We start from the raw sequence: 16,579 nt of genomic DNA, 5'->3' as shown, positions 1-16,579 counted from the left end.
CCTGTGTGGGTTTTCTCCGGGTTTCCTGCCACTTTCCAAAAACATGCATGGCAGGCTGATTGAACACTCCAAATTGTCCCTAGGTGTGAATGTGAGTGTTTGGTTGTTTGTCTGTGTGCTTTGCGACTGGCTGACAACGGGTTCAAGGTGTACCCCGCCTACTGCCCGAAGACAGCTGGGTTTGGCTCCAGCGCGCCTGCGACCCTTGTGAGGAAATTAGATTAGGAAAATGGATGGATGAATGAATGAATATTTATGTCAAGAGGTCAGCATGGGACACATTGTTACCACTTTTGCTCAGGTTCTGGGTTCAAATCCCGGCTCAGGCCCTCCCATGTGGAGTTTGCATGTTTTCCCTGTGCTTGAGTGGCTTTTACTCTTTCTTCCTCAAACATTTGAAAATATGCAGATTAGGTGAATTGAAGACTCTAAATTGGTGTAAATATGAGCAGTTGTTTGTATGTGTGATTGGTTGGCGACCAGGGTAAAGTGTTCCCTGCCTCTCGCACAAAGACAGCTAGGGTTGGCTGTCACCTTTGGCCCTATCAGGGACACGCGCTATGGAAAATGGGGATTTAAAAACCACCTTTGGATGAATTTGTAGTTACCTTAGTTGTCCAACAGAGGGTAGTATTTTCACGTAAGCTGTCAATGGCCTCTGTCTTGGCACTTTTTAAGAGGGTTTAAGTCCAAGAGAAAAATAAATAAATGATAAGAATTAGAAAATAGATACAATATTGATACACATGTCTACATGTATATATAAATATGAACAGGGATGTACGTATAATATGAACATTTTATATATGTGTGTGTGGGTGGGGGGGGTGATTGGGTGCGGGTGGGTGTTGTAATAATAACATATTAGTCTGATCATTATTTTGAGGCAGTTGTCCCAAATGTTTTTGCAGATGAGTGCTGTCATAATTTGTGATTCTGTGTATATTGCGTGAGCAGGACATCCAGCAGCGAAGTGGTCTGGCCAACTCGATTTCGTCGTACCTCATCAAACCGGTGCAGAGAATCACCAAGTACCAGCTGCTGCTCAAGGTGGGACAGAGTAGTAATAATAATCGGAATAATAATAATATGCTCGCATTGATGATGATGGATACCGCATGGAAACTGGCGTGCTGTAGGAGTTGCTGTCATGTTGCGAGGAGGGCAAAGGGGAGATCAAAGATGGTCTGGACGTCATGCTTAGCGTGCCAAAGAGAGCCAACGATGCCATGCACCTTGCCATGTTGGAAGGTAAAAGCCCAACCACTGCTACATCTAAAAAAACACATGCATTTGTGGAAAAAAAATCTATCTATCTATCTATCTATCTATCTATCTATCTATCTATTGACAACTCCTTACTTTTCATAAGATCCGATGTCATCTTCTGACCATGGCCCCGCTGCACAAATCTTTTGGTTTCCTCTCTTATAAAGCTTGATTTCTAATAAAGCTCAGGTTGAAGTGAACTTGACTGTCCTCCAATCCAGGTTTTGAGGAGAACTTGGATGTGCAGGGCGAGTTGATCCTGCAAGACAGTTTCCAGGTTTGGGACCCGCGCTCACTCATCCGAAAGGGGCGGGACCGACACCTCTTTCTGTTTGAATTCTCACTGGTCTTCAGCAAGGAGTTCAAAGATTCAGTGGGCAGAACCAAGTACCAGTACAAACACAGACTACTGGTGAGTGTGGTCCGCTTCGTGTGGCACAAAACAATCGTTGCCTATATCAAAAGAATGACAAAGATCGCAGCTACTGTGGGTGTCTCTTCGCACTGCCGTAACAGAACCTTTGTGGTCACATCACATTCTTGATTTGTACTGCAGACATCAGAGTTGGGGGTGACGGAGCACATCGAAGGCGACCCATGTAAATTTGCACTCTGGGCTGGGCGAACCCCCTCTTCTGATAATAAAACTGTACTGAAGGCAAGTAGAGGCAAATACACATTATGAATAGTAAACAATACGTTGAGTCAATGTTCTGGTTCTCATGCAGGCGTCCAGTGTAGAAGCTAAACAGGAGTGGATAAAGAACATCAGGGAGGTGATCCAGGAGAGAATGACTCACCTGAAAGGCGCACTGAAGGAGCCAGTTCAGCTCCCCAAAACGGCAACACTCACCAAACCTCGCAATAATGCCAAGAGGTGACGGATTTATTTTTTAACACAATAACCATGAATTTCAATGTTAATCCTTGTCATAAAATGTCACAGGCTGCCTGTTGGCTGCTTAGCGCTAAAATTTGATTGAATGTTTTTATCAACTAATTGGATAAGTTCATAAACATATCATAAAATACAGCAAACTCCCATTTGTCACAAGGGATACGTTGCAGACTTACCCATGATCGGTAAAATCCATGATATAGAAAGACCTCGATAGCACACTCTCCTTCACCTCACATATCAACCACATCATTCGTTCTGCATATTTTCATAAGAAACATCCACCGGCTCCGCTTTTCTCTCACCCCTCATTCCACTGCTATCCTCGTTCACACCCTCGCCACCTCCCGACTTGATTACTGTAACTCCCTCCTGCTCGGTCTTCCTCAAAAAACCCTCCATAAGCTTCAGCTGATCCAAAATTCAGCCGCTCGCATTATCACACTCACACCATCCAAAAACCATATTACACCTGTCCTCCAACATCTCCACTGGCTCCACATTATACACCGCAATCAATATAAAATCCTACTCCTTACTTTCAAAGCTATCCACAACCTTGCCCCTCCATGCCTATCTGACCTCATCCACATTGCTACACCTGTCCGCTCTCTTCATTCTTCCTCCTCTCTCCTCCTCACTGTCCCCCCCGCCCGCCTCGTCACCATGGGGAGCAGAGCCTTCAGTCGCTCTGCTCCCCAGCTATGGAACACACTCCCCGTTGACCTTCGTAACATAGACTCATGAAAACGTTTCAAATTCAGCCTCAAAACACATCTGTTTAGACAAGCTTATTCACTCTGACCATAAATCCATTATCTCTATTTTGTTTTATTTTATCTTATTTTATTTGATGTTGTTTTTAACATTGTATTTGTGTTTTTAACTGCTTGTTATAAGGTGTCCTTGAGTGCTTAGAAAGGCGCCGACAAATAAAATATATTATTATTATTATTATTTTAACCTCTACACTTTAAAATCTTAAACTTAATTACCGGTAAACACAAGGCAACGTAATCAATCACTTTGAAAAAACAAAAAACGATTATGTAAATTAGCATGGACATTACAGTAATTATAAGCCTTCAAAAAATGTCTATTTTCACATTTATTGAGTAGCAACACATGCAAAAAGAGCATCCAAAATTACTCAAAGGCATTTTTGATATTCTCTTTGATTTATGGGAATTGCTATTACTGCGACAACACCAAGCAGCGTCACAATGCCCTTTTTTGACAGAGTTCGTTCAGCTTGTTGATGGAATCTCCAAGCATTCGGGCAGTATCAGAGTTTTTCCAAAGCTTCCTCTGGTTATATCTGCATGTGTGTTTATGATTAGGGATGGAGGGGAGGACGGAGACAGTCAGGGAGATGGCAGTAGTCAACCGGACACCATCTCCATCGCATCCAGAACCTCGCAGAACACAGTGGACAGCGACAAGGTAAGGAAGCAAGTTCACCTTTTTGAGTCATAATTTGTGTTCGGAATCACTCCTGATCTATTATGCAGTGCTCTAAATAGTGTAATGAGTTCATCATTTTGTGGTGCTCTTCAAATGTGTAGTGAATCAGTCAAGGTGCCAGGATTAATTTCTTTCCTGAGACCGAGGCGAGGGGCTAGGTGAAGTATGGGACTTGTCAATTTCCAACAAATGCAAGAGCTCAGTAATCAGTTCACTTTCAAAGTTTGCACCTTGGTCAGAGTGGAGGCGCTGGGGGAACCCGTAAATGCAGAAATAATTGTCCCACAGCTTCTCAGCAGTCTGGTCTTGGCAAATTTTGTGAAGTGATGAGTGACTATGAGAACATCCACGGATTTGTTGTGATTGTCTTCAGCTGACCAAACGTCAACACACCCAAGCTCCAGAGGGGCAAAGGTCTTAATACTTTCAAGTGGCGCCCTCGCTGCTGGCTCTGGGGTCTTGCTGAGAATGCATCTATGATAGTGCTTCACATGATTGCGAACATCCTTTTCCATGTTAGTACCAGAAAAACCGCTGGTGCGCTAAAGAGACTGTGCGAGGCTGTCTTTGATGACAAGCATGATCATGAACACCGGACAACAAATCTGCCTTTAGAGATTCTGGCACAACGAACTGGATTCCTTTCCAGAGAAGCGCTGTGCAAGGAGAGAACCTTGTCAAACAATGACACAACCTGCTGAACATCCGTGCTGTTTGTTGATCGGTTGAAGGGGTCACGAGACTGGCAGAGAGACCGAGGATGGCATCTGTTGGTATGCTATGGAGACAGGGTGTGGCGTAGATCAATCAGTCACCAAGCTCTGATCATAAGCAGACAAACCCATGACTTGTTGAGGCTGAACTGCCAACTTCCGAACATTTCTCATGTGAGCATTCAAGCGCTCCTGAACCTCATCCGCAGTTCGCTGATCAGGGTATTTAACTTGAAACGACATGGCAAGACAAGGGTCTGCACACTGACTAATGAACGTCAAGACAATTTCAACACTGTGATACTCAACAGATTTTGCCCGTCCCCGGAGGCATTCATCAGCAGTATCAATAGACTTGTTAAGACGGGGAATAGTGCCGTAAAAGTCTTTATTGGGCAAGTGTGAGTCTGACAGCTCACTGAAGTTACGTTTCAATATGTCAAACAAATCTGTGGGGAGGTCATATTCGCTGACTCCAGGGCGGCTGCCCAACGACACCTTTACAACATCCCGAGCTTTCCCTGTTCGCTTTGACATAATCCGCTTAAACATTTAAGCATGACAGTGACATTTCACTCTGTCCACCCACTCACGAACAGAAAATGCATCAGTACGGTCACCCCTGAAGTAAGGTGGTGGTGCTTTGGCATCAGTCTGCACAACAACTCTCACTTGAGGCAAATCAGCATTGCTGTATGACTGACCCAAAGAGGGAGGCTAAGGCTGGAAGGTACCAGCCTGGTTTATAGTGCTAAGCATGGCCGAGATGTTGTCTCTGATCTGTTTGGCAAAAGTTGTAATCATGCCTCCAAATGCTTCGACTGATACTAACTGTGTGGGCCTGGGTCCTGATTGGGTAATCGGCGTGGCGCTAGCGGTGGGGGTCAGTGGTGAGTTAATGACCGTGTTGTCAAATGTGTGGCCAGACCTGCTGGGGCAGAGTAACCTCTGCTTCTCCACTCCAAATGTAACATCATGACCACATCCAGCCATGGTGACATCACCTCAAACCCCAACAAAGAGCGACACAGCTACGATAAGATGAAACAGCATTTCAATGGGTTGAGGTGAAGATATGATTAATTAGAAATCAAAACTGTTCTATCAAAGTTCTACTGTAATAATAAAATCAAACACACTAGCCTAGCAAATGGAACATCAACCGCACGACAACATGAGAAGATGAAAGAGCATGAAACAACATTAAAGGAAATCACGCACACAGAACACACAAAAGTGCGTGACTGGCCACACCTCACGTACACTGTCTCCGCCCCAAGGGGGAGGCTTAGGGTGAGCAGCGGACTTGAGCCATGTGAAAAGCGTACCCCGGCGACCAGACAGGCGCCGGTCGTCATGTCACCAAGTGTAACTGGTGCTGTCCGATTGTATTGTATTTGTATTTGTATTTAAGAACATTGATGACACACTTCAAGATTTCTTGTGTTGGTTGCGTTTAATCATCTCAATCACAAAGCCTGATGAAAACAGCAGAAAATAATGTTCTCTTGGTCAATGTTATTGATACAGCGTACCCCTGCACTAACTATATGGCGCAACAATGTATTAAAATACTTACATTAAATACATTAAAATACTTACAACATACGTGTAAATGAAAACAAAAGTTTCTCCACCTTTAAAAATACTTCCTGCTCCATGCACATCAAGAGAAAAAGGGGAGAGTCAAAGGTGTGAGTTAAAATTAAAAAAGGCAGTGCCACAATAATTCTTGAAGTAGGGAGCATAAAAAAGTTTTGTTCTACCTTTGATAATGGAGGATGTAGTAAAAAAAAAAAAACGTCAGGTATTTATAATTTCACAGATTTTGTGTAATTATAATGCGGTACAGTAAGTATTTCAAAGATTTTTATTGGCCTTTTTACACTTCATAATCATCCTCCACTCCATCATCCACCCTCATCCTTTTAAAGCACTTCCATCCTTGCATTTCACCAGTCCGAGAAAAACAAAAAAAGCGTCTGTGCATGACACCGTGGGAGAGAGGTTAACGGCAGAGGCACACCCATCACCAGAGCCCAGCCTTCAGGGGGGCACCTGAAACGCATGGGGCCCGGGGGGGGGGGTAATTACACACTTAAGACAGGCTGTGCATGTTCCTCTGTCAGTCGTTAAAATGGGTGTCCAGAGGTACTTTAAGTTCTTTGAGTGTACACTAGGAGGCAGTGTCGCTATAAAAGTATTGTTGAGATGAAAAAGGAATAAGAGGATACCTGTAATGGTGACTGAGTCGTACAAACTAGTGTTGTACTGTTAATAGCCTGTTAAGAAGATACAGTGTTTGGCTCCACTCTGGCCTTGTTATTTTGCCTCCTGACACCACATACTTATAATTCGGTTAGAGACGATTAAAAGGCCGTACTAAAACCCACTTCCGGCCTTACTTAGTCCGTCCTTTTAAAAAAAATTCCCGTTCTCCATCCTCTGTCCCCAAAATGGTTGTCCGTCCGGGACAAAGAGAAAGATGAACCGTAACGTCCCACCGACGGAATGTCCATCTCTGCCAATGACATAATACAACAAAGGTGAAGGAAAGGTGGCATAAAGGTTAGGAGATTAGACTTTCAGAGGGGCCTTTGAGTTAATTGTTTTGGCGTCTGACTGTAACTGCTCATCCTTTTGTTAGGACTGTGCAGCATGGCACGAGTCATCATGCCTCATGGTTATGTTTTTTTCGTACTTTTATTGCAAGCATGTGACAAACCCTACACAAACATGTTTTTCAACTGAGTTTAATGTAGCAATATTTTATACTCCCTGATTTCACAGTTTTTGAATTAGACATGCAGTAGCTGTGAATATTCTCATTCATTCTCCGGGCATTGAATTGATTGCCACCACAACAACCCAGTTGTGATTGATACAACGACCTGAGAATTCAGGATTCTCAGGACGTTGAATCACTTTTTCAATGGATCTTAGTGTGGCAGTGTTTCATTCACTCCATTTCCACACACACACACACACACACACACACACACACACACACACACACACACACACACACAGAGAGAGAGAGAGAGAGAGAGAGAGAGAGAGAGAGAGAGAGAGAGAGAGAGAGAGAGAGAGAGCAGTAGGCGGGATGGCACCCTGGTTGCCAGCCAATCGCAGGGCACCCATAGACGAACAATTACTCATGCTCACAAACTTAGTGAAAAATTAAAATATGGTTCAAGAAGTGTTCCTTCAGTTTTATAGGTGCGAGACAAGAGTTGCTCGACTTGGCATGACAAATCATGCAGATAGGATGCTGTGTCCCATCATGTTCCGTGATGCATGTGAATCCATATTGTACATATTCGTCCAACCACGTTCTTTTTTTGCTCGACATAGCATGTGTTAAAACATTAAAAAACCAAAACACATGACGTACTATCACGACAGTCATGCTGACTGCTGAGCGAACTAAATTGCTCGCTACACTGATTGGACAAGCAATGTAATGTGATCATCCACAGCCATTGGCGGCCAAGCGGGCGTGTCATAACTAATTGACATGTTGAGCCGGGTGTGTCATACCTTCCATGGCAGAGTCTCCGTCGAACCCCTCAGACTGATTCATCGAACCCCTGGGGTTCGATCAAACCCAGGTTAAGAACCACTGATTTATAGTGTTCCATTAGCCTGCCTGCCATGCATGTTTTAAAATGTGAGAGGAAACCGTATTACCCGGAGAAAACCCACACAGGCACGGGGAGAACATGCAAACTCCACACAGGAAGGCCGGAGCCAGTATCGAACCCTGCACCTCTGCACTGTGAGGCAGATGCGCTAACCAGTCGACCACCAGGCCGCTCCTCAGGAGAGCGTTTTTTTTTTTTTAAACAGAAATAGTCCCTGCAATGGGCGAAAAACGCTCTAGCATACAGGAAAGGATGCATCAACCCATGTCACAAAATGTGTGTGCGTGCATGTGTGTTGAACGGCATTGACATTTAAGGGCCAAGCAGTGTGTGGGCGTCGGGTTGCGCAGTGAAAAGGCCACACTGTGTAATACTACAGAGATTGGCCATGGTTCAGATCAGTGTGTGTGATTGCATAATGTGTGTGAGTGTCTGTGTGTGGCTGTGTGTAAGAGAGTGCACAATTGCAGGTGTCAATTAGCAGAGTCAAGAATTCAACTTTGATAAAAAAAAAATGCAAGATTTGAATGCAGACAATTATACATAATATAGGAAATGCATTTGTCATTTCTATAGATGCCCGAAAAATGTCATGAAATGTATTTCAAATTATTATTCTATATAGTTTTTTATGTTTGTGGGCTTAATATTTGCCTTTATAACCAGTGGGAGGGTTGGTTTCCTCTGCGTTGTGTTCTGATATTACTCAAGTGAAGTCAATTTGAGTCTCAGAGTGGTGAGAGAATTTATCTGATTGCAGTTTTTTCTCTCCATAGTCCTGTCTTGCTATTTTGATTTGGTATGCAATTATTTTTTTTCAAGGTCCTCTTCCCATGTATTTTATTTTTTATCAAACAAAATCATGACCAAATTTCAGCCGATCAACATCAAATATTCTCAGATTTCTGTTGTCCTCCATTAAAGCAGACGGATGGATTTCAAAATTAAGAAAATACAGGGTGTCCATAAAGTCTCTTTACCATTTCAAAAATGTATTAAAAATGCAATTGATTAGATATTTTATTCATATTTGTTCTATTGTATTCAGCATTTATTAAAGGTTTTTTTTTTACCTCTTTTAATACACTTCTACATGGGCACCATTAGTTGCACGAAGCACATCAAGACGGTACTCGATTTGTTGCCATGTTCGCTGTAGCATAGCCTCATCAATTATGGCAATGGCATCAGTAATCCTTTGCTTTAGGTCAGTAATGTCCCTTAGCTTTGTTCGACACACGATATCTTTAACATAGCCCCATAGAAAGAAGTCCAGGGGAGTGATATCTGGTGAACGTGGCGGCCAAGGAATTGGCCCATCCCTTCCAATCCACCGGTCTGGAAATGTTTGATTGAGGAACCCACGAACATGCAGCCCCCAATGTGGTGGTGCACCATCTTGCTGAAAAATGATGGTTGGTTGAAGGTCATTCAGTTGTGGTGCCACACATTCAGTTCAAAGGTCAAGGTAAACATTTGCAGAAATTGATGTCTCATTGAAGAAAAATGGACCAATTATTTGATTGCACATGATCCCACACCACACATTCACCTTTGGGCAGTGTGATAAAAAACTTTAATAAACACTGAATACAAAAGAACAAATCTGAATAAAATATCTAATCAATTGCATTTTTAATCAATTTTTGAAATGGTAAAGAGACTTTATGGACACCCTGTACATCTTTAAAAATCTTCCCAATCATTGTTGTATTCATTTCATTAATTATTTATTCACTGACCAAGTAGTGGTTCACTTGCTTGACTAAAATGTAGTGGGGGCGGGGAATGAAACAGATAATAATAATGATGATGCTGATTATTATTTATAGTATGACTTTGTGGGTTCAAAGTTTTGGGGGGATTTTTAACAGTTCATGTGAGGTTGCACGTCGCTGTGTTAATATTTTCTGGCAAAGAGAGCATCTTTCTTGGAATTCTGATGGCCCATATTACGGTCATTAGAAAAGTTATGCCTATTTTATTATTTTGGGTGGGTGGGGGTGGGGGTTGGGGGTGGGGTGAGGGATCCTACCCTACTATTTTCCTAACAGCATCAAACAAGAGGGAAAAAAATCCAGATCCACTTAAATGTTCTTCATTTATAAAACTTCTTCGACAAGGTTATTTCGTCTCATGCAAAGCAGCACATGTGCAAGGCTCCCTCGGTTTCATCATACTACATCATGTTTTATATTTAGCTGTCATTTCGAGTAAAAAAAATAAAAATAAAATAGGAACCCTGACAATCAAATCGAACGTATGTTTAAAACACAAACGTGATTTCATAATCTTTGACAACGGAGCGAGCGTACAGTGAGGCTTTGTCAGAGGAAAAACTAAAAACTGTTTATGGTGTTATGTAAAGGGTTTTTAAAAGATCATGGCGCACCGCAACACACTAAAAGAGGCCAAACTGAATGATAGCAGGACCATGCTGGCATCGTCAGATGTTCCATTGTGCAAGTGTGCGTGTGTGTGTGTGTGTGTGTGTGTGTGTGTGTGTGTGTGTGTGTGTGTGTGTGTGTGTGTGTGTGTGTGGGTGGGTGTGTGCGTGCGCAAGGCGGGAAGCTACTGTTTCTGGTTGTTGTTGGAAAACTTCAGTTTTTTTATTTTTTTTAACAACCTTGTTTTTTTTCTCTTTGTCTGAGTGAAGATTACCCAAAAGTTAACACACTCTGTTCCAGATTAAGATAAAACTGTTCATGTCAAATCCTCTAATGAGAAATAATTTGTTCTACTGTGGCCAATACCTTTCTTAATTGTACAGTTGTTCTTTTAAAATGAGTTATTTTACGGATTCCACCCGGGGTGAAGGCGTTAAAGCTCAGGCGTTTCATCCATCCATCCATTTTCTGTACTGCTCATTAGGGTGGCAGGTGAGCTCCAGCTGAACTCCGCTAACTTTGTGCGAGAGGCGCTGTCCACCCTGGATGAGTCACCGGTCAAAGAATCATGAATTCACACCCATATTCACATCAATGAGCAATTTAGAGCAGGAGTGTCAAACTCATTTTTGCTGCGCGCCACTTTGGTATTACGGCTCCCCTCAGAGGGCCATTAAGACGGTGAAACCAGATCAATGTCATCTCATCGCATGATGACATTATACACAACAAATTGATAGATTACTAGTTTTATAATCGGAAGTCAAGAAGAGCAGTTTGTTCAATTATTATTAAAGTTACTGTAAAAGGGATAACAAAAAATTTTAATGGTATTATTTATTACACATGACAATTTGAGGAATTTTGGGATCAATAATAGCAAGGTCATGGAAGTTGACAGAGGGTTTGCTTTTGCAGGCCATGTAAATGATGTGGCGTGTCCGCTCTGGCGCGTGAACCTTGAGTCTGAGTTCTGTGATTTACAGTCTTCGATTCATCGAAGCATGGAGTCGAATGTGGGAGGAAGTCACGATGAAAACCTATTCTCTTTTCCCACACTTATGATTAAGGTCGTTCAAAGTATTTTTAAAATCATGTTTTCGTAAATCTTGTTCTTGCAACTGTATTTAGTTTTAGTAATTTTAGGAAGCTGTTTTTTTATTCATGGAATTTTACACTAGGTGCACGTGCATAAAGCGATATGGCCTAAATATCGCTTTTGGCATCTCTTGTCAAAATCGACAGGGTTCCTGCTTTGACTGGTGAAAGACGACATTAAAAATCGGCATAAATTCATCTGTAAGTGTGTAAATTAGTGGTAGGAAGTCAGAGTGTGGCCAGTAGAGTGAATATTTTGTTTCAGACAGCGCACTAAATCCAAATTGGTCTTCCTTGAAATGGTCCGCACGTGTTCTCATGAATCAAATGCATTCAGTGTAGCACAGCAACCATCTGTTGGACGTATGACTGTTGTACACACACATACACAGAGAGCAGCGGCAAAGCGCTGCTCCCACCACACACACACACACACACACACACACTCCAGCTGTTTGTTCATCAAGCGAGGGAGGGACGGAGCGAGCGAGCCAGCATGTGGGCGTGTTTGTGAGGCCAAAAGTGGTTGCTGGTTGTCGAAGGGGAGAAACGACGGGGAGCGCTGGACATGCCAAAGTGGATGAGATTTAAACTGTTCAAAGAGAGCAGCAGAGTGAGTACATGCGCCTGGGGGCAATTTATATTGGCAGGTTAGACCATGACCGGAAGGCAGTGGAACCGCGGGCTGTACTGTTGCTCTTTGACTGCATTACAACTTCTTTTACTGAAAGTGACAGAAAGTTATTGATAAATGAATCGATGAATATTTGATTTGGGGAAGCTCACTTGGAATGCTTTGAGAAAATAATAATTGTAGAATTTGGTGTACAAAAGAGATTTTAAAAAATGTTTCCATCACTTGTCTGATCATATTTTCATAAGACATTTAATGTTGAATCATCACAGACTCATTTCCATTTGCGCTGTGTGCAAATGGTATTTTTTCTGTATTTGTCGCAATAAAATGTGTGGAAAAAATGCTTGGGAGCCTTGCTGTGTAAAAACAGTGCTTGCAAGGGGAGCGTTTTTAGACAATTTGAGGGAGAAAAAAAAAAGTTTAATCATTGATTGCGTGTGGCTAACGTTGATCATAGCGCCGTGTTGACATTCACTTAACGTGTCGTAAAAGCGCACGGCTGGTGTTACGGCATCATGCATGCGTGTGTGTCTGATTGAGGAGGAGATTAATGGTTAAACAGGGCGTGTGTGCACGCGCCTGGCAGGACAGGCGCAGAGACAGGAAACGGGCCATTAGCCAGGGCGCTGCAAGACGTCCTGACTGAAATCTGAGCATCTAGACACTTTCGCATTGGAGTTTGCCCTGTTTTTGCAGAAGTCCTTTTGACATGCTAACAGAATAAATGGTCAAATACCATAAACCTTATGGAAGGTGGTGCAAAGGTTTTGGTGAGCATCAAGATAAAGGTGCAGCTACTCTACATGTACAGTACTTGAGGGTACATGTTAGAAATCTTGCCTGGCATTTTGAAATATACATCCCTGCACAATGGCGAAAGAAAATCTCAATGCATATGCTGGCTATCAAATGCTAATAGCTAGTCACACATTCTGGTCTCAATACAGTGGCACCTTTAATCATAAAGTGCCACAGCTTATGAGCTTCAGATACGCCGCTGCATGAGTGAAATGAAATAGAAAACCAAGGAGAGCCATCATCGCCGGCGCACTTTAAGCCATTTGTTGATCGATACAAACAGCCAAATGCGCAAATGCAAAATGAAGACACTCACAAGCAGCAAGAGTCGGCCAAAACTCACATCCAGACGAACAGACTCTGCTTGTTGATCATGTCACTCCCCTTCAAGGCACATTTTAACCCTTGTGCTGCTGTCGATGTAAATAATTTTATATAGCGCAACATACAATTTTACAAAAATTGTAAAACTATTATTCCTAAATATTTATTTTACTTTCAACCACTCGACATGTTCAGTGTCATCAGCGCTATACATACATTTAAAGTTATTTTTTTCTTTGTATTTTTGCCCTCTATGGACAATAAAAGCGGTACTGTGCTATGACCAAAACTTAAAATATATCTACATATATATATATATATATAAAAAACATGAATTGGAATATTTCATATCACACAATTTTTATGCTTTGTCTTTGATTTAAAGATGACAACACGCAAAAATCTACAAAAATTGTAAAAATTATAACATAAGGGTAGAACTGCAGTGTTGTGACTTTGGTTTTGTCCCATTTTACAGCAATTATATTTTATGAAAAAAAAACTGGTCGATTCTTTACACTCTCTTTTATTATGTTTTTATACAATACAGTATGTTTTTTCTTTCGAAAAAAAATGGATGGATGAATGGAGTCAAGTTACCACTGTATTGTGTACAGTATACTGTATGTTACACTGAATGTCCACTCAAATTTAAAATCATCACTCACATGTCAGCAATCTCAGAACAAGAAGATGACTCAACTTGACTAAAAAAAACAATGAGGATTTTAGTAATATGTGTATAGAATAAAGTAAGGTAAAATAAGTATTTCTTTCGAATTTGACACATCACAGAAGACAGTTGTTAACAGCCCTGCCGAATTTGAATGATTAAAAAAAAGAAAATCGCCAAGTATATAAAATGAGGCTTCAAAATCATGACGCTATTCTCTTGAACACAGTGGGCCTGTCCGCCAAAAGTGCTTCAACCTCACCGCTGTCTAAGGTCAGCTGTCAATACTTCTTTCTTATGACTACACATCCGTACATGTTTGAGCTGCGGTAATGTGAGCATATAGATATAAATCTGCTTAAATCCTTCGGTGGTTGGAATATATTTCGCTGAAACGTTGTATGGTTTTCTGCGCCGTGGAGAAAGGCACTAGCTACTAACTAGCTCGCAAGCTAAAAGGCTTCCAGAGGGCTGACATCGTGGGGAGAAGCGTTTTCGGGGTTGGGCATAGTTAGCTAGCTAAAATCAAGCTGTAGTAGTAGAAATTAGACAGTTTGGGAGGGGTGACTCAGGATTACTTCATACGTAGATGCATCTGCCCGCTCTGCTGCATCGTGACCAGTTATAAACCCAAAGGAGGGTCATGGATTAATCGGCGTTAAAAGAATTTTGAATTAACTCATTATTAACATGTTCATTTTTACAGCCCTCATATATAGATTCATCAAAGTACGGGGATAGGGTTGGGCTGAGTTCATCATCCAGCGAAACATAGTCGTTGGCGGGCCGTCAGGCGCCGAATTGAAGGTGGCCACTGAAGGTGGTATTAAACATTTGCATCGCGCTAATTTAAGATGTGCCACACACAGCTGTATAAAAATAAATGTTGATGAAAATATTTTGTGTTGTCAGTCCAGACAAAACAGACTTCCTGTTGAGCTCTTTTCTCGGCATTGTTGCCTCTGTGGTTTCTAAAGCCCTATTTTAGTTTTCTTCTGTTGCACTTACGTTGGAGGTGCAACATACAGCCAGTTTTGGTCACACTGGTTTTCTTTTCCTTTCTTTTTTCTTATTTTTCCGTCCTTACAATTGGAGTGAGTTGGAAAGGCTGAGGTGAAGACGTCATATGTCATAACTGATCTCAATGACTCCTTTCTATCTACCCGTCTATCAGGGCAACTGTTTTTTCAATTATTATTTTTTAAAATCTTTAGCATGTTTATGAAAGGTGTTGATATGTTTGATACAAATGACAAATACAGTATCTTCTGTGTTGCTTGGTTTGTGTGTTGTGGATTTGAACCTTTTAGAGGACTGATTCGGCTTGCGTAGTGAGAGAAAATGAATGGGAAGGGCTGGATGGTTCTCTGTTGAGTCCACATGGGGAAGAAGAGGCAAGAACCCATATTAGGGTAACGGTATGGTTGGTGTGAAAACCAACCCTGCATAGGATTAGGGAAGAAGAAAGTTTCACTTGCCCTCGAACCAATCACCCACACGGGTTAGGTTAAGGCAGGGGTGTCAAACTTACGGCCCGCGGGCCGGATCCGGCCCGCAAAGGAGTTTAATCCGGCCCGCGAGATGATTATGTAAAGCGGGGATGTCAAACATACGGCCCGCGGGCCGGAACCGGCCCGCAAGTAGGTTCAATCAGGCCCGCAGGATAATGTAAAAGTGAAAAAAATGCATTAAAGACACAGAATTAATATTTTTAATCAGGTGCAATTTATTGAGTATCCGCAAGGGGACACTGTTTTGATCAGAGAAGAAGACAACAGCAGCCTCAGTCTGTCACTGAGACAGACCCATGACAGCAGACGCTATCAATAGCACTCTCACATTTACACATTTAATAGCACTCTCCTTAGTTTGTAAGGTGTAGGCAGGGATTACATTTAGATTTTATATGCACGTGTAAATGCTTTAAAACTTGCTTTCTTTATGAATCTTGTTTAATCTTAAAGTGCATTACTATATTTTTCAATACCAATTACTTGTTAAAGTTTGTACAATCAGTGGGATCAGTTGCAATGCATATATGTGAATGATAAAAGTAAATTGCACATTTGTCGAAGGAAATGTAAGGTGCTTCATGAAATGTTTTGTAAAAGATATGTTCATTAAATTTCAACATTTTCCTAATGTTCTTGTGCTTCTTTATACCAAAACAAAGGAAAGACATATTGTTTTGGTTATTTATAGCAAAGTATTGTATCATTTTAATGGTCCGGCCCACTTGACATCTACCGAGGCCGTATGTGGCCCACCATGTGAAATGAGTTTGACACCCCTGGGTTAAGGGAAAAGGAATGAAGAGGCCTGTATGGCATCAAGCCACCCACCCAGTCCAAGTTTTTCTGAGTCAACCCAAAGTAAGGAGGTGTTGTGGTTAGGATTGCGACCATTGCTGATTCAGATAAGGGTTAGGGTTTACAAAAATGATTCCAGATTTCACCTAGTATTTTTCAAATTCATGCCAAAACCAATATTTGACTGTTACCTTGCACCATAGGGCATAATGAACTAGGTTCAGGGTGTCCCCTGCCTACTGCCCGAAGACAGCTGGGATAGGCTCCAGCACACCCCGCGACCCTTGTGAGGATAAAGTGGATCAGAAAATGGATGGATGGATCAGAAAATGGATGGATGAATGGATGGATGGATGTCATATATA

The 16,579-nt window shown here is 41.9% G+C and overlaps 1 protein-coding gene across 1 annotated transcript in view; it reads left to right on the top strand.

Moving 5' to 3' along the window:
• The window catches only part of kalrna (kalirin RhoGEF kinase a), a 142,463-nt gene that overhangs the window by 81,889 nt on the left and 43,995 nt on the right, over nucleotides 1-16,579 (top strand). The window contains exons 33-38 of the mRNA XM_019875685.1: nucleotides 958-1,050; nucleotides 1,140-1,251; nucleotides 1,491-1,681; nucleotides 1,826-1,927; nucleotides 1,998-2,146; nucleotides 3,508-3,610. Of these exons, the coding sequence (XP_019731244.1) occupies nucleotides 958-1,050; nucleotides 1,140-1,251; nucleotides 1,491-1,681; nucleotides 1,826-1,927; nucleotides 1,998-2,146; nucleotides 3,508-3,610 (750 nt within the window). The remainder of the gene's footprint in view (nucleotides 1-957; nucleotides 1,051-1,139; nucleotides 1,252-1,490; nucleotides 1,682-1,825; nucleotides 1,928-1,997; nucleotides 2,147-3,507; nucleotides 3,611-16,579) is intronic.

This window comes from Hippocampus comes, unplaced genomic scaffold (genome assembly GCF_001891065.2).
Source record: "Hippocampus comes isolate QL1 unplaced genomic scaffold, H_comes_QL1_v1.1 scaffold234, whole genome shotgun sequence".
Taxonomy (NCBI): domain Eukaryota; kingdom Metazoa; phylum Chordata; class Actinopteri; order Syngnathiformes; family Syngnathidae; genus Hippocampus; species Hippocampus comes.
This window is presented reverse-complemented; position numbering and strand designations above follow the sequence as displayed.